The sequence below is a fragment of the Bufo gargarizans genome, chromosome 2, assembly GCF_014858855.1.
Source record: "Bufo gargarizans isolate SCDJY-AF-19 chromosome 2, ASM1485885v1, whole genome shotgun sequence".
Lineage (NCBI taxonomy): Eukaryota > Metazoa > Chordata > Amphibia > Anura > Bufonidae > Bufo > Bufo gargarizans.
The window spans coordinates 200,721,439-200,745,504 of record NC_058081.1 but is presented as its reverse complement, the minus strand read 5'-3'; the positions used below and the strand labels follow the sequence as shown (position 1 = coordinate 200,745,504).

Here is a 24,066-nt window from a genome sequence, read left to right as displayed (position 1 = left end):
GGCAATGGGAGCTGCTGGGGGCCAATATGAGAGGCAATGGGGGCTACAGAGGGCAATGGGGGCTGCTGGGGGCAAATATGAGAGGCAGTGGGGTCTGATCTGAGGTATTTTTGGGGTCTTATTAACATTGGGGGTCTGATTGGGGTTGTTAGCTGAAGTCTGATCTGAGGTCTAATGAAACATTTTTTTTTATTATTATTGTCCTCTAAAACCTAGGTGCGTCTTATGGGTGAAAAATACGGTAATTAAATCTTGGATATACCTGGGTTGCAATATTTGGATAAAAGCTAGATGCTACAGAGGCGGTCATGTATCTGGACAAAGGAATTCCTCTGTTTTGATTTTCCTGCTTTGGAGTATCCCAATTGCGTCCAAATGTATACTATGAGGATCTATACACCACACATTCCTATTGGCTCATTTGTATTTTTAGGTTATATGGGTGACACCCAGGGCTCGGCTAATAAAGTGACAATCTTCTGCCGTTTGGAGTTGGAGGAAGAATCAAATCGAGTCATATCATCTTATTATTTTAACCCTAAACTAAAATTTAAGGTCTGGAGCATTGCAGACAACATGGTTAGATCCCTTGTTTAAAAAAATAAATAAAATCATAAAAAATTCTACCATGACAGCCTGAAGCAAAACTTTGGGCACCCTGCATGGTTAGTACCCAGTAGCACCGCCTTTAGCAAGTATCACAGCTTGCAAACATTTTGTAGCCAGCAAAAGTCTTTCAATTCTTGTTTGAGGGATTTTTATCCATTCTTCCTTGGAAAAGTCTTCCAGTTCTGTGAGATTCCTGGGCTCTCTTGCATGCCCTGCTTTTTTGAGGTCTATCCACAGATTTGTAATGATAATCAGATCAGGGGACTGTGAGCGCCATGGTAAAACCTTAAGCTTTTGAATTAGTCTCTTGTGGATTTTGAGGTGTGTTTAGGATTGTTATCCATTTGTAGAAGCCATCTTTTTATCCTCAGCTTTTTTACAGTTGGTGTTATGTTTGCTTCCAGAATTTGCTATTATTTCATTTAATCAGTTTTTCCCCCTACCCATGAAATGTTCCCAGTACCATTGGCTGCAACACAACCCCAAAGCATGATTTATCCACCCCCATGCTTAAAGGGGTTGTTCACCCAGGCAGCCCCCCTGATGTTAGAATTGGAGCATTTTATGCTCCGATGCTCTCCTTTTCCCCTCGCTGGATCGCGCAGGGCAAGGCCTCTTTTATTTACAATAACACACTGCTGGATGTAGGCTTCCGCTCAGCAGTGTGTTCGGTGACATCCCCTGCTCTGATGGGCGGGCTTTTTACAGGCTAGGGCAGCGCTAAAGCCCACCCATCATTGCCGATAAAATCACTGGGCGCACTACTAAGCAGAAGCCTCCGCCTGACAGCCCTATGGCGAGTCCGGTACGTCACTGGAACTCCAGAAAATGCCTTTGCCCTGTGCGATTTAGCGCAGGGCAAAGGAGAGCATCGGAGCATAAACTGCTCCGATGCTCAAGTCAGGGGGGCTGCCTGGGTGAAAATGGGGATATGTCCGGGTTCAGCTCTTTAATGGTTGGAGAGGTGTTCTTTTCATTAAATTCTGTTCTTTTCTTTCTCCAAACATACCTTTGCTCATTGTGGCCAAAGAGTTCTATTTTAACCACATCGGTCCACAGGACTTGTTTCCAAAATGCACCAGGCTTGTTAGATGTTCTTTTTCAAACTTCTGCTGCTGAATTTTGTGGTGAGGCTGCAGGAGAGGTTTTCTTCTGATGACTCTTCCATGAAAGCCATATTTGTACAGGTGTCACTGAACAGTAGAACAATGTACCACAGCTCCAGAGTCTGCTAAATCTCCCTGAATGTCTTTTGCTGTCAAGCGGGTTCTGATTTACCTTTCTTGCAATCCTTTGAGCAGCTGTCTCTCAAACAGAAAATGTGCCAAACTGCGGATGGATCGATTAAGCTCACGGAAATCCAAACATGGCCTAGGAGTTCCGTCCTTTTGAAAAACGAAAAACCCTGCTGCCACTGGGGATTTGGACAGTCTAATATGTCCCTTAGCCAAACTCTGGTGATATACTCTCGCATGGCCGCTCTTTTCGGGTCAGAAAGATTATACAACTGAGATTTGGGCAACTTGGCTCCGGGAATAAGGTTGATGGGACAATCATACTCTCGATGTGGGGGAAACTCCTGGTCTCCACTTTCAGAGAATACATCAGCAAAATCAGAAATAAATGAAGGTACAACTTTAGTCTTCCACGCCTTCTGTTGACCTACACTGTACCTGTTAACTGCCATTTCTTAATTACCGATTCATTTTCAACTGAGGAAATTGCAACCTGAAAACGCTTCCCTATCATCTTATAGCCACCTGCTGCTTTGTGAGCTTCAACCAGTTTTGTTTTCAGAGTATTACGCAGCTGCTTAGAAGAATCCATGGCTGCCTTTTTTTGGGGACAAGGTTACAGGAGTCTGAGTACAGGGTTGTCACGATACCAACATTTTTTTTATTCGATTTCTATACCCTAAAGTATTGCGATATTCAATACCACACGGAAAAAAATAAAACGCCCAAAAAGCTGCGTGCATTACGTATTTTATGGAACGTTCGGCCCATAGTAGAACAGTCCTATCCTATTTTTAAAAAAAATTTGGGGGGGGGGACAAGGTGACTTAAAAATGGCGCATCGTGCAGTTTTTTTTTTTTTTGTTTTTTTTTTTCTGTTACGGCGTTCACCGCATAGGAGTTATTTTCTAATAGTTTGGATTTTTCAGACATGGCGATATGTTTATTTAATATGTAAAATTGGGAAAGGGGGTGATTTATACTTAAAGGGGTTGTCCAAGATATATTTATTGATGACCTATCCTCAGGATAGGTCATCAATATCAGATCGGAGAGGGTCCGACACCCCCTCCGATCAGCTGTTTGAAGAGAAGGCGTGCGGGGTGTCAGCACTGCCTCCTCTTCACTGTTTACCTTCTAGCCGTTGCATCTGCAGTGGTGAGCAGGTGTAATTACACCCAAGCCGTCCTATTGAAATGAATGGGACGGCTTGGGTGTAATTATGTGTATACATTCTGCCCAAAAAAGAGGGGATATATGCTGATTGTTCCTCTCTTGTTAATAGGTTTCTAAAGAGGTGCAAAAAAGAGAAATAAATGCATCTCTTGCTTTAAAAAGCTTCCTGAACAATATACAAAAAAATTGTGTAGAGAATGCATTTCAAGCATTGTGGGAGAGGAGCAACCATCTATGATGGAAGAGTTAAAAACAATAATCCGTGACTAAGTTAGATCCTCCCTGACTTCGTTTAAAGAATCCAGTCCAGGTCCTCTTCCCCCTAAAAGACAAAAAATTGCAATCCCTTCCTCCTCTGATTCCGAGGACGTAATGGACGACGCAGAGCCTTCTAGACAATGGGAGGATGACGACCTTTCGGAAGGGGAAATAGTGGAGGATGCAAAAAAATTCTAGGTTTTCTATTAAAAGCGGTCAGGGCTACTATGGGCATTGAGGAAGTCCAGAAGCCGCGGTCCATACAGGAAGAAATGTTTGGGGGCTTAAGAACCGAAAGGTCAAAGGTGTTCCCCATAAATGAAAATATAAAAGAGATGATCCTTGACGAGTGGTCTGATCCAGAAAAACGTCTTGGCATATCAAGAGAATTCAAAAATCTGCTCTTGTTTGATCCCTCTGAATCTAAACTATTCGATAATATACCGAAGATAGACGTGCAGGTAGCTAAGGTAAACAAAAAAACATCTTTACCATTTGAAGACTCTTACGCAGATGGTCTCCTGCGTAAGTCCTGGGAAACTGCTATGTACAGGGTTAAGACCAACATTACTGCGACGTCTGTGGCGAGATCAATGTACTTGTGGCTCAATGAGCTCGTAAGTCATTTAAAAAACAAGACACAGAGGGAGGAAATAATAGATTCCTTATCACTGCTTTCCTAGCCGACGCTAGGTATGAAGTGTGAGACCAAACTAAATAGGGAATGCAGTAATGTCTACAGCTGCACCAGACAAGAGATATGGTCATTACCAAGCAACAACACTGAAGATCAAGAGACTGTCAGTTTACTCTGTGTGCAGCCAATCTCTTACAGTGACAGTACCCCCCCCCCCCCCCCTTCCTTCTACGGCGGGTGATCTCCGGACACCCAGGACCGACCTAATCTGGATTAGCCCTGTGAAAGGCTTTTACAAGGTGACTGGCATTAACGTCGGCCGCTGGAATCCACATAATCTCCTCTGGACTGTAACCCCTCCAGATACTGGAGGGATCTACGGAGAATTCTGGAATCCACTATCCTGGCGATCTTTAAATTCAAGATTTCCGTTCACCATGTCAGGAGGGGGTGGCAGGGAGGACGGTTCAGCAGGTTCGACATATCTCTTCAGTAATGATTTGTGGAAAACATTATGAATCTTTAAAGCCTGCGGAATGTCAAGATGAAAGGCTACCGGGTTAATAATGGCAGAAATCTTATATGGACCAATAAACCTTGGGCCCAACTTCCACGAAGATACTTTCCACTTAATGTTTCTTGTGGCTAGCCACACAGAATCGCCCACTCTTAGATCCGGACCACTCATACGTCTCTTGTCAGCTATTCGTTTATTCTTCTTGCCCATCTTTTTTAGATTATTTAGAATTTTCGGCCAAATAGATGACAAAGAGGAAAATCTTTCCTCTTCAGGTATACCAGAAGTCTCAGTACCAGAAAATGTGCCAAACTGCGGATGGATCGATTAAGCTCACGGAAATCGAAACATGGCCTAAGAGTTCCGTCCTTTTGAAAAACCCTGCTGCCACTGGGGATTTGGACGGTCTAATATGTCCCTTAGCCAAACTCTGGTGATATACTCTCGCATGGCCCCTCTTTCGGGTCAGAAAGATTATACAACCGAGATTTTGGCAACTTGGCTCCGGGAATAAGGTTGATGGGACAATCATACTCTCGATGTGGGGGAAACTCCTGGTCTTCACTTTCAGAGAATACATCAGCAAAATCAGAAATAAATGAAGGTACAACTTTAGTAGTTACAACAGAAAGCGATGTGCTACGACAGTTGTCTATGCAGTAATTGCTCCAATCAAGAATCTGTCTCGCTTGCCAATCGATGGTAGGATTATGTTTACTTACCATGGTAAACCTAGCACCAACGGAGCAGGCAAACCCTCCAGTACAAAACACGAGATGGATTCTTAATGAAAATCGCCCACTTTTAAACTGATGTCCTGCACAATTTGTGATAACATTTTTGAGTGAGTCGACCGAGATCAATTCCAAACACCAAAATATTTTTGTCTAATGCACTTGTCAAACCATGCATACGGAAAAACTGACCATCAACTTGGTTAACCCCTGCCCCAATCTATCTCTTTCTTTTTTTCTCTCCCTCTCCCTCTCCCTCTCCTCATTAATCTAACTTAGTAGCACCACCTGTCTAAGCTATTTAAAGACCCCTGTCCACCCCACAGTAGAAAATGGAAAAGGCTAAAGACGACTGTCAGTCTCCCTTGGATTGGGGTTCCATGCAAGATCTCACCTCGTGGGGTATCCCTGATGATAAGAAAGGTGAGGAATCAACCCAGAACTACAAGGGAGGATCTGGTCAATGACATGAAGAGAGCTGGGACCACAGTTTCAAAGGTCACTGTCGGTAGAACACTACGCCGTCATGGTTTCAAATCATGCATTACACGGAAGGTACCCCTGCTCAAGTCAGCACATATCCAGGCCCGTCTGAAATTTGCCAATGACCATCTGGATGATCCAGAGGAGGCACGGGAGAAAGTCATGTGGTCAGATGAGACCAAAGTAGAACTTTTTGGTCTAAACTTCACTCGTCGTGTTTGGAGGTAAAAGAAGGATGAGTTGCATCCCAAGAACACCATCCCTACTGTGAAGCATTGGGGTGGTAACATCATGCTTTGGGGGTGCTTTTCTGCAAACGGGACAGGGCAACTGTACTGTATTAAGGAGAGGATGAATGGGGTCATTTATTGTGGGATTTTGAGCAACAACCTCCTTTCCTCAGTCAGAGCATTGAAGATGGGTCGTGGCTGGGTCTTCCAACATGACGACAACCCGAAGCACACAGCCAGGATAACCAAGGAGTGGCTCCGTAAGAAGCATATCAAGGTTCTGGAGTGGCCTAGCCAGTCTCCAGACCTAAATCCAATAGAACATCTTTGGAGGGAGCTGAAATTCCGTGTTGCTCAGCGACAGCCCAGAAACCTGACAGATCTAGAGGAGATCTGTGTGGCGGAGTGGGCCAAAATCCCTGTTGCAGTGTGTGCAAACCTGGTCAAGAACTACAGAAAACGTTTGACCTCTGTAATTGCAAACATAGGCTTCTGTACTAAATATTAACACTGATTTTCTCAGGTGTTCAAATACTTATGTTCAGCAGTGCAAGACAAATAAATTATTAAAAAAATCATACAATGTGATTTCCTTTTTTTTTGTTTTAAATTCCGTCTCAAGAGTGGGAATGCACCTACAATGTGAATTTCAGACCCCTCCATGATTTCTAAATGGGAGAACTTGCAAAATCGCAGGGTGTTCAAGTACTTCTGTTCCTCACTGTATCTGCAGAGAATGGCAGAAATGCCCAAATCCAGGTGTAAAAACCTTGTGACATCATACCTAAGAGGAATGGAGGCTGTAATCACAGGCAAATGGGCTTCAACTAAGTACTGAGTAAAGGGTCTGAATACTTATGTCAATGCAAGATTTTAGTTTTTCCTTTTCAATAAATTAGCAAAGATTTTCACTTTGTAATTATGGGATATTCGGTGCAGATTGATTGATTGGAAACATTTGAACTTTTTTTTTTATTTGGACGTATTATATATCCATATTGCTCTTGTATGTCACGGCCCAATCTCGGATATAACTGACCTGAACATAGTGCTGCAAGTTCAGGTCAATTAAACCTGGGCCATGACACGTACAAGTAATACAGACGTATTATATGTCCATGTGGATAGTCCATAAACTAAGAGATGGGGGGCCTATATTATTACATATGAGCTATGGTTCATGAGCTCCATTAGGGACAGAATTGCAGCATTACCTATATTCTTTCTAAGAAACTTTACTTAAGCAGCCTAGCAAGGACCCCTTGGTGTGTAGATTTAATAAAAGGTAACATGCTTGAAATATGTACATGTCTCACATGGACAATTCCTTCATCAGCCATATTACAGTCCACTTATGGAGAACATGACCTGAAAGTCGAATTTGCTCTCTCATGCAGAAAGTCTATATAATACCAGAGATGTTCCTGTACTTCACGGACTTTAAGTCACTTAATGATCACAGACCACGCAGTGGTCCAAAGAAAGGTAAGGCAGTCATGACACTAATGTTTATCCACCTGATCCTGAACTTTTAGGGTGAGTGTAGTAGATAACTAAGGTTATGACCATAGGGGATGGATATATGGCTTGTTATTCCTACATTGACTCATAGGGAGCTCTTTCCAATAGAGATCTCTCTTACTGTAGGAGATACCTCTTTGCATATTATTTTCCTATGGAGCATTGCAGATGCCCTCTTAAGGAGTTTTCCATGATATTTCCTTAGCATAGGTCATCAGTATCTCAGCAGCGGGCATCAGACACCCCCAAGCCAGACAATCAGCTGTGTAGTTGTAGCTCTGGTTCCAGAAGTTGGTGCCAGAACTACACAGCCCCATCCGTTTTGTAGTGAACAGAGCTGGTAACTGCTGTGCTGCTCCCATTGAAGTGAATGGGAGCAGCACTGCAGTTGCCAGCTCCGTCCAGTACATAATGGACGGAACTGTGTAGTTCCAGCACTGGTGAGGCAAGGTGACAGTTGGTTTGCGGGGTGTTAGACACTCGCCAATTTGATATCGATGGCGTATTTTGAAGATAAGCTGCCAAAATCCTGAACATCCACTTTAAAGAGGTTTTGTCACCAGGATGAACCCAATTAAACCAGACATGCTGGCTGGCAGGGCTCATCATGCTGATTAAAACTATACCTTGTAACTATACCTTTGTTTCATTCGTATGCAAATGAGTAATTCGAGCACCAAGAGGCGGGGCAGAATTGTCTAAGCATTGCTATGTATACTCCCCCTTCCCTTGATTGAGAGGGCTAGACATCAGACTGAGGTCAGTGGTGTGTCCTAGAGCTATGTGTTAGCAATAGCATATCACTATGTACTATAGCTTCACCACACTGAGATCTGCTCAGAAAGCTAATATACATACTGCTTTATTCACAGGCAGAATATAGGATTAGATGGACACCAGTAATACATGTTTTTCTATGCTTATAAAGATAACACATATCTGTCGTAATGCTATAGCTTAGTGGTATAGTGGTCTACCCTATATGTAGACGTCCCAGGAGAGGCATATGTTTTTTCCCTTTTTTTTTTTTTTTTTTTTTTTTTTTTTATTCTTTAAAACTATATTAAAGGCTATACTTAAATGGTTTCTACAGTTTGTTTTAACTGATGATCTATCCTCGGACCGATCAGCTGTTTGAGAAGGCAGCGGCGCTCCAGCAGCGCCGCGGCCTTCTCACTGTTTACCGCTGGCTCAGTGACAACACGACTAGTATCAACTGGCCTGATAGATCATCAGTTAAAACAAACTGTAGAACCCCTTTAAATAAATTTATAATCCTATAATAAGGCCGTACTATATTGAGAATAGTGTTTGGGTGTTTTTGCTAAAACATGTTACCTGTTTATTCACTGACACAATATATGATTATAAAGAAACCAGTAATATGTATTAGCTTTCAAATAAAAAATAAATAAAATATTATTCTCAATATGAGAAGGATAATGTGGGAAAATAAAATATCTGAAGGAAAAAACTTAAGTCTCTCAGGGATCTCTACATGCAAAACCAATAGCTTAACCTCTAAACTATAGCATTACCACATAGAGGTGCATGGTTTTTCTATACTTATAAGCTAACACACATTACTGGTGTCTGTATGATCCTATATTGTGCTTGTGAATAAAGAAGTGATATGTAGATTAGCTTTCTGAGCAGATCTCAGTGTGGTGAAGCTATAGTACATAGTGATATGATATGTAGATGCTAGCACACAGCTCTTCCTTCAGCCTGCTGGGTAGCCTCTGTCAATCAAGGGGAGGGGGGTGGGGGAGTGTGCAGAGCACAGGGGGTGTTACAAGGCAGGGTTCAGACTATTCTGACTCGCCTCTTGGTTCTCTAACTTCACAATTACATATGCAGGTATTGTTTTAATCAGCATGATGAGCCCTACCAGCCAGTATGTCTGGTATAATGGGCTTGATCCTGGTGACAGAGCCTCTTTAAGGAGAGCTACTACCTCACCTAGACAGCATCAACATGATATGTAAAATCTGTATTTAATTCATATGTACCGCTCCATTAAAGAAATTAAAACCCACAATGGTCACTGAAATAACGTGAAAATTACAAAAGTAATAATAAATAAAAATTTACTGAAACTCAGATATTCCTTTGAATTGTAGTTCAACAGAATATTTTATAAAACAAACTAATGAAACTGGCCTAGACAAAAATGATGGTAGCCTTAAAGGCTAGCTTCGGAGCATCTTATCGCGCAGGGCACGGGCTCTTTTGTTCATCATAACACACTGCCGGGCGGAAACTTCCGCCCGGCAGTGTGTTCGGTGACGTCACCGTCTCTGATGGACGGGCTTTAGCACTGCCCTATCCGTTTTACTGGCTAGGGCAGCACTAAATCCCGCCCATCAGTGCCGGTGACCTCACCGGGCTTCCTGGCAGCCCCATGGAGATCCCAGGTACGTCACCGCATACGGATTCGGCATAATCCACAATGCCAGTAGAAAACGGATCTTAAAAGAAATTTCAGATTTTATTTTTTTTCAGTTGCTTTTCAGTAAATTTAGCATTTATTATTTTTGTCATTTTCAAGTTATTTCAGTCACCATTGTGGGTTTTTCTTTCCTTAATGGGAGGGTACCTAAATTTTTTTTTTTCAATGTGTGTCTATATAGTTTTTGGGGAAAAGGTTAAGTAAACTTGTAATTTATACATTTAAACCCTTGCTCTATATATATATATATATATATTTGACTAACAACTATTTCTGTATACACACTTACACAGGGAATGCTATCAATCCCTGATAACACCTCCCCCGTGTACAACTATGAGCGACTGACTGATAGCTGTACACAGGGGAGGTGTTATCAGTGAATGTATACACTCTTACATAGAGAATGCTATCAATCATTGATAACCCCTCCCCCCCCATGTACAGCTATCAGTGACTAACAGCTATCTCTGTATACACACTTAGGCCTCATGCACACGGCCGTTGTTTTGGTCTCCATCCGAGCCGCAGTTTTCACTTCAATGGGGCCGCAAAAGATGCAGACAGCACTCCGTGTGCTGTCCGCATCTGTTGCTCCGTTCCGTGGTCCGCAAAAAAAAAAAAATAACCTGTCCTATTCTTGTCCGTGTTTGCGAAAACACACAACGGTCGTGTGCATGAGGCCTTACACAGAGAATACTATCAATCACTGATAACACCTCCCCTATGTACAGCTATCGGTGACTGACAGCTATCATCTAGAAGCTGAAATTTTTGCCCATTCGTCTTTGCCATGGTGTGTTCAGGGTGATGTGCAGTGTTCGTTTTTTGCCACACATAACGTTTTTCATTTAGGCTAAAAAGCTCAACTTTGGTCTCATCTCACCAGAGTACCTTCTTCCACATTTTTACTGTGTCCCCTACATGGCTTGTGACAAACTGCAAACGGGACTTCTTATGGCTTGCTTTCAAAAATAGCTTTAATCTTGCCACTCTTCCATTTATGTGTTCAGATTTAAATCTGAACAATAGGCTCATGTAGGGGTGGGCGATATAGGCGATATGCGATATAGATTTGTGCCACAATATGGATTTTGAGCATATCGCCGGACCGCGATATGATCGCGCGATCTGCGCGCTCCCATGTTCTCCTAAGCCGGCACAGTGGAGAAGGAGGGAGTCCCTCCCTCCCCACTGTGCGCAGCTGCCGCTGACCACCAATGAGAAAAGAGTAGGAGGAGGAGGGAAGGGACTGACAGTAAATCATTGAGTTTTCACGATCTCTGTGTGCACGTGAAAACTCAAATCCGATGGTATATTCTAACCCCCAGGCGTTCCCATGGTGACAGGGACGCTTGCCTGGGGGTTAGAATATACAGGGCCACGCCGCTCACAGGAACACATTTATAAACTAAACAGTAACTTTAATCAGCGACTCTTTACTTGTATACCGTACTGTCTTCGCTCCGATAACAGCAGGCAGTGCGGGTGGGCGGCGCTCACTCACTGACGTCACGCGCCTGCTCCTCCCACTAGGCGGCGCAGGCGCGTGACGTCAGTGTGTGAGCGCCGCCCACCCGCACTGCCTGCTGTTACCGGAGCTAAGACAGAGTACGGTATACAAGTAAAGAGTCGCTGATTAACGTTTAAATTACTGTTTAGTTTATAAATGTGTTCCTGTGAGGGTCGGGGAGGGGGATCTGTCTGTGTCACTGATTAGGGGAGGGGGATCTGTGGGTGTCACTGATTAGGGGAGGGGGATCTGTGGGTGTCACTGATTAGGGGAGGGGGATCTGTGGGTGTCACTGATTAGGGGAGGGGGATCTGTGGGTGTCACTGATTAGGGGAAGGGGATCTGTGGGTGTCACCGATTAGGGGAGGGGGATCTGTGGGTGTCACTGATTAGGGGAGGGGGATCTGTGGGTGTCACTGATTAGGGCAGGGGGATCTGTGGATGGCACTGATTAGGGCAGGGGGATCTGTGGATGGCACTGATTAGGGCAGGGGGATCTGTGGATGGCACTGATTAGGGCAGGGGGATCTGTGGATGGCACTGATTAGGGCAGGGGGTTCTGTGGATGGCACTGATTAGGGCAGGGGGATCTGTGGATGGCACTGATTAGGGCAGGGGGATCTGTGGATGGCACTGATTAGGGGAGGGGGATCTGTGGATGGCACTGATTAGGGGAGGGGGATCTGTGGGTGGCACTGATTAGGGCAGGGGGATCTGTGGGTGGCACTGATTAGGGGAATGGGATCTGTGGGTGGCACTGATTAGGGGAATGGGATCTGTGGGTGGCACTGATTAGGGGAATGGGATCTGTGGGTGGCACTGATTAGGGGAATGGGATCTGTGGGTGGCACTGATTAGGGGAATGGGATCTGTGGGTGGCACTGATTAGGGGAATGGGATCTGTGGGTGGCACTGATTAGGGGAGGGGACTCTGCTCCCTGCTGTTGTGTGCACAAAGCACAGGGCAACAGGGAGAGTGTAAAGTCCTATTCACCCTAATAGAGCTCTATTAGGGTGAATATGACAAGGGTTCTAGCCCTTAAGGAGGCTAATAAATAAAAAGTAAAAAAAAAAAAAAGTTTAAACCCCCCCCCCCCCCCCGCGATATATATCGCACGTGCTTAAAATTATATCGCAATATAGATTTTAGGCCATATCGCCCACCCCTAGGCTCATGCTTTTGAACGTATTTGTGGCCCATATCACACAGGCCCCCCAATATGTAGTCATATTACTGCATGTCAGTGGGGTAGTACAGACCACCTGCAAAGTCAACACACTTCATGAATTCTTTGCTTCTGAAAACTTGATCCATGGAAAGGTACCTCACTCCAAATTAAGTGGCTACTAAAACTAGGCAAAATATATTTCCATTTTTTACACTTTATTAGGACCAAAATGTGCACACTGGTGTGCATGAGGCCTCGGTAACTTTTTGTCAATCATGCTAGTTCTTCTTTTATAGCAAAAAAGAAACACGGTTTAGAAACTACAGCTTCCCTGGAGAATCTTCTGCCAAAAGACTGTAAAATTGTGGGACTTTCAACACCAGGAATTGTAGGTAATACACCGTAAATGTAGCAGAGCTGCAATGAGTACACTTAGGCTGGGTTGATATATTTAGGGATGATTGACACAACAGTGATCAGTCCAGGAAACCTGGTCCGTGTGTCATCCAGATCGACCGTGGCTCTCTTGACCTGATGTGACTGCATGATAGAACATTGTGATGCAGTCGGTTCCTATATGATCATAGGTCTAATGTACTGTACTGACATGATGATTACACTACAGTACGGCTAGGTCTACACCGCGACATTTGTCTAATGTTAGTCTATGGTGTCGCAATGCGACATGCTATGATGCTACAGTCGCAGAAAAATCCATCTCGAATGGATTTTTTGCGACTGTCGGGTTGCAGTCGTAGCATGTCGCATATTGCAGTGCGACACTGTAGACTATCATCATTATAAAAATTGTCGCGTGACAAATGTCGTCGTGTAGACCTAGCCTATACCCACGATCAGACAGAAACTGACTGCATCACAGAACACCACAATTCACTAAGTTCGGGTCCGGGAGATGCGGGCGACAAACGGACCATGTTTCCCAGACTTAGAGAAGTCGTGTGAGTCAGCCCTTATATTACATGCACGTTTTGCTGCGGATTCACCATGGATTTTACCATGCTGCAGGGCAAAGCCTTTTTTTCTGCACAATATGCCTCAGGTTGAATGCACACAGCCGTTTTTCACAATCTATACCAGTGTATTACTGTACTGTGGCGGCAGCAGGGAGCGCACGGCGTCATAGCAACCAATGACGCCGTGCGCTCCTGCTCTCAGCAGGAATCCAGCCCGTGGTTCCACGGACCGCTCACGGCCGTGAAAAACGGCCGTGTGCATTCGGCCTCAGTCACACATCAGTGTTCGGTCAGTTATTTCCATCAGTGATTGTGAGCCAAAACAGGTGCGGCTGTAAGCACAGAACAGGTGCAGATCTTTCCCCTATACCTTATATCTGTTGAGGCTCCAATCCTGGTTTTGGCTCACAATCACTGATGGAAATTGCTGACCAAAACACTGACGTGTGAATGAGGCTTAGGCCTCATGCACACGACCGTTGTTTGGGTCCACATACGAGCCGCAGTTTTGGCAGGTCGGATGCGGACTCATTTACTTCAATGGGGCTGCAAAAGATGCGGACAGCACTCCGTGTGCTGTCCGCATCCGTGGTTCCGTTCCTGCTAAAAAAATATAACATGTTCTATTCTTGTCCGCTCTTTGCGGACAAGAATAGGCATTTATATTGCTGGCCTCCGTTCCGCAAATTGCAGAAGGCAACACGGGCGGCTTCCGTTTTTTGCGGATCCGCGGTTTGCGGACCGCAAAAAACAGCACGGTCGTGTGCATGAGGCCTAAATGAGCATGTTCTGATTTTTGTGCAGATTCTTTCTGCTATAGGAGGATGTGGTTTTGAGAACCCTGTCTACTTGTGTTGTACTGTAAACTGCTGCAGATCTGCATAGCAGAATCCACACTGCAAATCTGCCATGTCTGGCCCTACCCTTAAAGGGGTTGTCCAAGTTACATTTATTGATGACCTATCCTCAGGATAGGTCATCAATATCAGATCGGCGGGGGTCCGACACCCGGCACCCCCTCCAATCAGCTGTTTGAAGAGAAGGCGTGCGCGGTGTCAGCGCCGCCTCCTCTTCACTGTTTACCTTCTCGCCGTTGCATCTGCAGTGGTGAGCAGGTGTAATTACACCCAAGCCTTCCTATTGAAATGACACCTGCTCACCACTGCAGATGCAACGGCTAGAAGGTAAACAGCGAAGAGGAGGCGGCGCTGACACCGCGCACGCCTTCTCTTCAAACAGCTGATCGGAGGGGGTGCCGGGTGTCGGACTCCAGCCGATCTGATATTGATGACCTATCCTGAGGATAGGCCATCAATAAATATAACTTGGACAACCCCTTTAAGCTGGCCATACAGTATATGTATGTCAGAAGAACCTGCCGAGTTCAGAGGGATCGACTAATCATCTAATGTTTATGGGCTCTTTTATAGACTCTTTTTTTTTTTTTATGGCAGATGTCATGTAAGAGAAGGGTTGGTCATGTTGGATATTTTTGTTGTTGAGAAGATAAACTGCCCGGTAGGGCCTTTCTTCCCTCTTCCATTTACAGCACATGCTGAGCATGTATGTGTAAGTGGAGATCGGGAGAGAGATGACTTTTACAGCTATCTCACTAAGGCCCCAATCACACAACTGTATTTTTGGTCCACATCCGATCCGCTTTTTTTTTTCCGGATAAGATGCCAACCCATTAAGTTCAATGGGTCCGCAAAATATGTGGACAGCACACCATGTGCTGTCCGCATCCGTATATCCGTTCTGTAGCCCCACAAAAAAGATGCAGACTAGGATAGGCATTGTTTCAATGGATCTGAAAAAAAAAAACGGATGCAACACTGACATTACACGGATGCCGTCAGTATTTTTTTCGGACCGCAAAATATGCTCCTTAGGGAGCATTCACACAGCCGTATCCGCAAAACACTGATATTGGCTGTATGCATCCCACGTTTTCCCCTTCCGTAGGTCCCACACTATGTAACAAATGCCTATTCTTCTCCACAAAATGGACACGTAAAGATCATATCCTTTTTTTTTTCACTCCATTGAAATGAATGGGTTCATATCTAATCTGCAAAAAAAAAAAGTGTATCAGATGTGGACTGAAAAATACAAGCGTGCAAATGCCCCCTTATGTGTACGGCTGACTTTTTTTTTTTCTTTTTTTTTTTCTTTCCATCCTATTTGTATGGGACGGAGGTTTGCATTCAGGTGATTTGATTTGTTCTGTGGGTGGAGAAGAAGGAAATGCGGTTTCTCCAGCTCTGAAACTTCAATGGAAAAATGCCGCTACGTTTCTGCATTTATGAATTTCTGCATGAATAAATGAGAGAGGCTGCAGCAGTATCCATCACAGAGAAGATGTGGTGTTCTATAGATAAAGGATGCGCGGCTCGGCTCCTACACCACCCTGACACACAGCACAGAGATGCTGGTGCTTCTGTTCCTTTGGACCTTTTGTTGACTTCCCTTGTAAGCCCCATATAAGCAATGCCCTGCATTCAGATTTTGCAGTTAGGACTCCTTTATACACACTTCTGCTTGTGGTGTTTTTGGGGGGAAAAAAAAATAACAAACACCCAAGAAACTCCTTTTTTGTAGTGTTTTTTTTTTTCATGAAATTTTTACATGCCGTGTGTGTGTGTGTGGGAGGAGGGGAGGGGGGGGCACCATACTAAAACATCATAGAAAATTTTAAATGGACATTGCACATGTGTTTTTAAGCCAATGACAGTTGAGCTCTATGGGAAAAAAACGGCAGGCAATGAAGGAAAATAGACCCAGAGAATGCAGTTTGAAAAAAACAATAATAAAAAATCATTTAAATCAGAAATTTAAAGTGGTTCAGGAAAAAATATTGAAAGTTTTGTAGCTGGGTCCAAATTGAAGGAAGGCAGGGCCAGCAATACCATATTGTGGCACAATATACCGCCCCAACAGAGCCAAATACCACAGTCCATCACAAAATACTGCCAGCAGCACAAAATACATCCACTGGCTGGCCGTGAGAAGGGCTCAGGTGGCCCCCTGGGCATCGCCCCACTGGGAAATTTCCCTGTAAGGTCTATGGCCAATCCGCCCCAGATTTTAAAGGGAACCTGTCATCAACTTTATGCTGATCTCACTCAGGGCAGGATAAAATAGTGTCAGAAATGCTGGTTTCAGCGGTGTGTCACTCATGCTCTTAAAGTAAGCAGTTGCTGAGAACCAGCATCATAATCATTGCAGCCCAGGCCTTGAGAAGAGTCAAATCTACCTGAGAAGAGTCCTGGTTATTCCTAATCTCCTGCTCTCTCACCCGTCTGCTGATGATTGGCAGTTCTCTCCTAGAGAGAAAGGGAGAAAACTAGGTAGAAGACTGTCAGTCATCAGCAGGTGGCAGGAGAGCAGGAATTCATGAGTAACCAGGACTCTTCTCAGGTGGCCGGGACTCTTTTCCAGGCCCAGTCTCCAATGATTGTGATGTTGGTTCTCGGCAACCACTTACTTTTAATTTATAAATGACAGATCTCTGAAATCAACTCACCTGTCTCTACTTTACTTTATACTGCCATTATTATGGGCAACATAACATTGATGACAGGTTCCCTTTAAATGCATTGCAAGGGTGAAGAAGCACTTATTAGCCCTGTGTTTAAGATTTTCCATAGACTTCCATGCAATGTCTGGAACTGGTGTGTTTGCCTAAAAAACTGCAGCAAAAACATTTTGAAAACGCCATACAAAGACTACTTTTTTGTAGTAGTGTTCTGACAGTTTCCTTTCATGTTTGCTTGGTGACTTCTTGAAATTGCAGCAATCTCTGGCCGTGGCAGTTTTTTCACATATTTTCTTATTGACTTCTCTATAGGAATAAAATAAAAAATCAAACAAAAAAGTGTTTAAAAACGCTACCCCAAAAAACGCTTGTAAAAATACATGAATTTCTTTATTTTTAAAGCCCAAAAAATGTGGTGTGGCAGCACCTTTTAGAGTGGTCTAACACACAGTGAAATGCCAGCTAAAACACTTGTGAAAAGCACATGCAATTCAAAAGTAACAAATAATGCAGAAAAAATGTGACAGAACAATGGGATTCCTATCGATCAGGATTTTTTAGTTTTGTCTTGTGGCGGGTTTGAGAAGGGGTCCCATCTTATTGGTACAGCACTGGGTAGACTGTTGCATTTCCATATGCTTCTATGGCTTCCATCACACTGAATATTTGTTGGTACCGCACACCGCTGTTGCAGGCGCTCTGCTTGAGGGAGGCACCAATCCATGAAACATTACAAAGAAAACTGTGGCACATCAGATGGAGTTTTTGTGGGTAATTTGCCACAAATACTGAGCCAAATGTTATAATAAAATTGCATTATACTGAAATCTAAAACGCACTACATGGTGTTTTTGCTTTCTTGCATTTTTTTGCCCATAGGTTTCTCTGTAGGACTTGAAAAATCACATATACAAAATGAAAAATGCCACCAAAAACCTCAATGGGAAAAACACTTGGAACTCTGTGGGGAAGATTTATCCCCTGTGTATCCTGTGGAGGTCTGTGACCCCAAAATTAAATGCAAACCAGCTGATAGCCAGAAAACCAGTGTAAATAATGGATCTGCTAGGGCCAGTGGCCCCCTTTATAGAAAGAGGCAGGGGTGGGTCTTTTTGCAGGTCTTTTTGCACAAGTGCCATGTAAAAAGTTGCAAATCTGGGGTTTGCCACTTTTTTATGCTAGAAAATTGGGTTTATGGGGAAGATGAATCCTCCTTTTTTTTTTTTTTTTTTTTAACGTTTAACAAAAAAGCTAAAAAGAAGTGTGTGTCAAGGAGCTCCTTTTAGGAACGAGGCCATGTACTTGCTTTCCATAATCTTTCTGTCCTCTGCTGGTGATCTCACTTCCAATTTTAAGTTTTAAAGCTTTTTTTAATAGATTATTAACTGCATTGCAACTAATGGTATTTACATAGTTTACTTACAAATATGTATATACTTGCCTTTTACAATAGTAACTCCCGGAGGGTCAGCAAGTAACCAACCTGTGGAATTGGAAGACGGGGAGTCTGGCTTTGCATTGCTGTTTCCAAAAATCAATGGGGTAAAAATCCAACATTTTCACTTCAGGGACTCAAAGACTGTAATGTTTGATGAGTATAAACTCGAAGAGGCCGGTAAGTTTCACTATGAATATACTAGTAAAACGCTAATATATGTGATGCTATATATTGTGCTTTAATGGAGTCATTGAATGCAGAGGCTGGTACCGTCACTTCCCTCCGACTGTACATACACATTAAAGGCGTTGTCCCGTGTTCTGCAGTTTCAAACCATCACCTGGATCTGAATACTTTTGTAATTGCATGTAATTTAAAAATTTGGTATAGCCACTGAGTTATTCAATAAAATGTATCTGTATAGCGCCACCTGCTGTTATTTTACTTATTTCTTTGTCCGGCTTACTGAGAAGGCCACACATGCTCAGTTTCACCCTTCAGCTGCCTCCTGAGCTGTGATGGGGAGAGCTGAGACACCCCTCCTGAGCTGTGATAGGGAGAGCTGAGACACCCCTCCTGAGCTGTGATAGGGAGAGCTGAGACACCCCTCCTGAGCTGTGATAGGGAGAGCTGAGACACCCCTCCTGAGCTGTGATAGGGAGAGCTGAGACACCCCTCCTGAGCTGTGATGGGGAGAGCTGAGACACCCCTCCTGAGCTGTGATGGGGAGAGCTGAGACACGCCTCCTGAGCTGTGATAGGGAGAGCATGGACACGCCTCCTGAGCTGCAGCAGAAAAGACACGCCCCTTGAGGTGTCAGCTTGATATAAATCTAGCAGAGCAATGAATGGGGCGATCTCTGGATCCATGTGAGGTACAGGGCTGGTTCTAGTTTTGTTAGAAATTGTCATGTACTAGATGATTTCAGATTTTCATTTTTTACATTAATCATGGGATAACCCCTTTTAAGGTCCCGTGCGCCACCTTTTTGAGCAGCCGCTCTTCTCACGGTGGCTGGTGGGACTCTTTGCCTTTGGGTTCCGGGTTGCCGCTTTCAGGCATCTGCTGCACGTATCTTGTCAGCAGGTGGCAGCATTGGGCATGTCATTACGCTTTTCACCCTGCTGTCTTGCCTGCTGACAACCCATCATGGGTCAGGGGCAGCGGGTACAAGCTAGTACGCTCCTAGGAGCAATAGCAGCTGCAGGCCATGTAAGCCATGCAGCCTTACCGGTGCTGGCTCCAGAGAGAAAAAAAAACTCCCTGATACGCTCTCTCTTGTCTGGGTCGCCCAGGCGCCTTGTTTTCTACGTCTTTTCTCTCCTCCTGGTCACGGCCAGGCCTGTCGTCGTCTGTCCTCAGCCACTTCTTGAGCCCCGGATTGTTCACCTAGGCACGGTCACTTGTCTTGTCTTTGTCTCATTGTCGTCCCCTGGTTCGCCCAGGGCACAGTTTCCGTTCCTGGTACGCCCAGGTCCTCCTTCTCTACTCACCTTCAATTGGTACTTGGGTCTCCTTGCGCTCCCCCACCTTCCCGCTAGCTGGCAGTTGTGCTTTCTTGTCTGGCACAGCCCACGGGGCCACTTTCCCGCCTGGTCCTCAGGTTCTTCCACGCTCTTTGTCCGTCTGGCTCATAGGTCCGTTATGTAATGTCGTCCGGCCCTCCACAGGCCGCTGCTACGCACAGCCTCGTCATATGACAACACACTGTCTTTCTCTTTCCGACCGCCTGGTACGCTCAGGTTGCCTTCTTCCGTCAATAGCCAATCTGATACGCTCAGATCGTTTATTTGGCTCCAGGGGTACGCCCCATCCTGGCCAGTACGCCTGGCTCAACAGGTCTGGGGGCATTCCTCATACAGCACTCTCTGGTTTTCGCTTGTTTCTTTTCTTTTTTTCCTTTTTCTTTCAGGTTCTAGCTTATTTCCAGGTTCCAGTCAGATCTGTCCAGGTAAGTGCTCACTGACATCCTCGGCGACCCCAGCGGGTCAATGTTTCTCGGTTAATCAGATTCTTCATCTACCCGGGCAGGTCTTTTTTTTTTTTTTTTTTTTTTTTTTTTTTTCTCTCCTGCTATTCTGTGTTACGGTGTCCTGTATTCGGGTACGTTCATATCTCCGTTTTCTCTCACCTCCTCGGATCTTTACTCTATCACCCCTCCTGGCTTCTCTTTTTTTTCACAGGTCAAGCATGTCTCGAGCCTCTGATATAGATGACAGCCTTTCTGTCCCTGAAACGTTTGTTTCAGGCCAAGCTGGTCCTTCGTCCCTAAGGAATTAGACCATTCCAAAATTACTTGCGGAACTTAACAAGAGGGGCATTCCGCACCCTGCCTCTGCCAGAAAGGCAGAACTGTTTAAGCTGCTCATGACCAGCCCTAACTCTTCCAGGGATCAGCCGGGCACGTCATCCATTCAGCTCTCGCTGGTTCTGCTACAGTCCACCTTGAACACACTGGTCGACTCGGTGGCTGACGTCCAAGCTAGAGTAACGGAACTGGAATCACGGGCCTCCGTGGCGCCCCCGGCAACCACCCCACCGGCCACCCCCTCCACTTCCATTTGTCTGACGCCAGGTACACCCAGCCCTATTTCCCAAGTGGCCCCCTCGCATTTTATCCCAGAAAATCTCAAACGAGACATCCTGGCAGGGAAGACTTTAATCTTGCATCAGTTCTCATTGCCGCCCAAGATGTACCCGAAAACAGGGTGATCAATCGTGGAGATGTGTCCGTGGTCCTTAGGGCCAAGGACTCCCGGCTCAACCGCAAGTTATCCATTCCAGAGTTTGTCCTGGCGTTCAGCCTTTTTAGGGACATTGTCTGCACCACACAACCTGAGAGAAGGGAAGAACTGGACACCTATTTGTACCTGGTCACTGACCTGGGCCACAAGTATGGGGGTTCAGCCTTCTACAATTACCATCGATCTTTCTCGGCAAAAGCGGGAGCAGCTTTGGCTCAATTTCAGTATGTCACCCGTTCGGCTAGCATTGCTACCAAACTATTCTGCCGTCACTTCGCGGGGCTCAGGGCACCCACCTGCGCGGTGTGTCAGTCCATTTTTCATACCTCCGAGTGGTGTCCTCCGGGGACCTCCGGGACCCAGCAGGCCAACCTTTTAACCGACAAGCTCGGTCGCCCCATCGTCTACCTGGGTAGGAGCCAAGTTTGTAATAATTTCAACACAGGTGGTTGCTCCTATTGCAGTTGCAGAGCCCTCCACGTATGCTCCTTGTGCTTTAGGGCCCACCCTCGTTCCTCCTGTCCCAAGAGGGCGGCTAAACAATCCTGACTAGCTGACATTAACGTGGACCTCCTGGCAGCCCTCCTCCGGGGCCACCATGGCGAGAACTTTGTGGCGTTCCTGTTGGCAGGCTTTTTTTTATAGGTCCCTTTCCATCCATACCCTTTCATTCGTGGCGCATCAACCCTATCGGCCTGGTCTCTAAGAAAAACACTAATAAAAAAAGGTTGATCTACGACTTGTCCGCTCCTCATGCTTCTGCAATTCCTAGCCTTAATTCACTCATTCTTTCGGAGGAGTTCTCCATGAAATATTTCTCCATAGACGAGGCCATACGAGCCATTCTGTTGTATGGTAGAGGCGCTTGGTTGGCAAAAGCGGACATCGCGGATGCATTCAAGCTCATCCCCATCCAACCTCAGTTGTGGCAGTACTATGGCATTAAGTGGGCTGGCCGATTTATTACTTCACCAACAGGCTCACTTTCGTCTCTAAAAGCAGCCCTTGGTTGTTTGACCAGTTCGCCAAGGCACTCCACTGGATCCTGGTCTATCACGGCGGACTGCAGACGGTCATCCATTACCTGTATGATTTTCTGATCATTGAGGGCCCACAGGACAGACCAGGCAATCTCGCCACCCTACTAGAGATATTCACCAGTCTAGAGGTTCTGGTTGCCCAGGCCAAGACTGAAGGTCCCACCACTAGGGTCACATTCCTGGGCATCCTTCTAGATTCCGTCAGAATGGAAGCCAGCCTCCCAGAAGAGAAGCTCGCCCAATGCCGAGAGGTTATTGCCCACGCTGCCTCCTCCGGGTGCCTCACCAAAATCGAGTTACAATCTCTTCTGGGCCAGCTCAATTTCGCCTCTAGGATCATGCCCCAGGGCAGGACGTTCGTATCAAGGCTACTCCAGCTTCTTCCCTCGGCGCCCGACCAGGACAGTGTCATCCGATTGGACAGCCAAGCCATGGCAGACCTGGCCATGTGGGAGTTGTATCTCTCCTGATGGAACGGCATCTCCCTCTTTGTTCCTCCATGGTCGCCCTACTATCTTATCGGATGCTGCCGCTTCCTGTGGTTACACAGCCATTTGCGGTTGCCATTGGCTGGTTGACAATTGGCCCACATACGTCCTGAGGGATGCCGAATCCATCAGCACCTCCTCCCTGTTGGAATTGTACTCCATTGTCGCAGCTGCACAGGCCTGGGGTCATCAGTGGGCCAACTCGCCGGTGATGTTCGTCACTGACAATCAGGCCCTAGTGGACATCATAACCAAAGGTAGGGCCAAAAAATAATGTCACTTTTACACCGGCTTGTCTAGCTTTTTCCCTTTCTCACAATTTCCACTTACACTACATGCACGTTCCGGGCCAGCAAAACATCGCGGCAGATGCATTGCCCCGATTTTTAATTTTCCCCTCTTTTTCCAGGTCATGCCCGAAGCTGATCCTCTCAGATGTCCCACCCCGGCATTCAGTTCCCTGACCATTCTGAGTGCTCTTGTCTCCTCAGCAAGGGGTCTGGCGCTGCAGTCCCTCGCCCCAAATACGGCCAGGAACTACCAATCTGGCCTAAGAACCTACCAGAATTTTTCCAGGCTCAACCCACAGGGCGATCTAGCTGATATCTCGTACATCATGGCCTTCATCGCTCATTGTCATCATCACCTAAATCTCTCACGCAACACTATCAAGTTGTACCTTGCGGGCATCCAACACCACGCCATGCTCCATAACCCGGGAGGGGGCTCCATTTTTTCAGCACATGCAGTTAGGGCCACCTTGCGTGGGGTCCAGAAAAGCAGGGTCAAACCCCCTTCCCGCAGACAGGTGGTCACGGGTGAGATGTTTCAAAGGATTTTATCAGTCCTTGATGGCAACCCTTTTGGGCCCTTTTTCAGCTTGGTCATTAAAGCGGCCATGTACCTGGGCTTCTACGGGTTCCTTAGGCCAGGTGAATTCACTTGCCACTCAGCCGGGTGCGGCGGCCTGTTAAAGGAACAACTAGTGTGGTGCCAAGACCACTATACGCTCAGGTTATTGTCCACTAAGACAAGCCAGTCTGGTCCCCCAGTCGAGGTGAAATTCTTCGAAACTAGCAATAACTGGTGCCCGGTACAAGTCCTCAGGCAGCTCATGTACGCTATTCGTGAAGCCCCTCCTGACAGCCCACTGCTACCTCATCTCAATGGCCCTCTTACCTCTGCACAATTCATATTCCACATCCGTACACTAGCATCAGGTTTAGGCGTTGACCCTAGCACAATTTCTGGCCATTCCTTCCGTATCGGAGCAGCATCCGCAGCCTCCAAGAACAGGATCCCTGCACATG

At 45.6% G+C, this 24,066-nt stretch overlaps 1 protein-coding gene across 1 annotated transcript in view; it reads left to right on the top strand.

Annotated features, from left to right (window-relative positions):
* FBXO22 (F-box protein 22) overlaps positions 1 to 24,066 on the top strand; it is a 42,852-nt gene that overhangs the window by 11,007 nt on the left and 7,779 nt on the right. Inside the window, exons 3-5 of the mRNA XM_044279893.1 lie at positions 7,277 to 7,364; positions 12,831 to 12,926; positions 18,500 to 18,661. Of these exons, the coding sequence (XP_044135828.1) occupies positions 7,277 to 7,364; positions 12,831 to 12,926; positions 18,500 to 18,661 (346 nt within the window). The remainder of the gene's footprint in view (positions 1 to 7,276; positions 7,365 to 12,830; positions 12,927 to 18,499; positions 18,662 to 24,066) is intronic.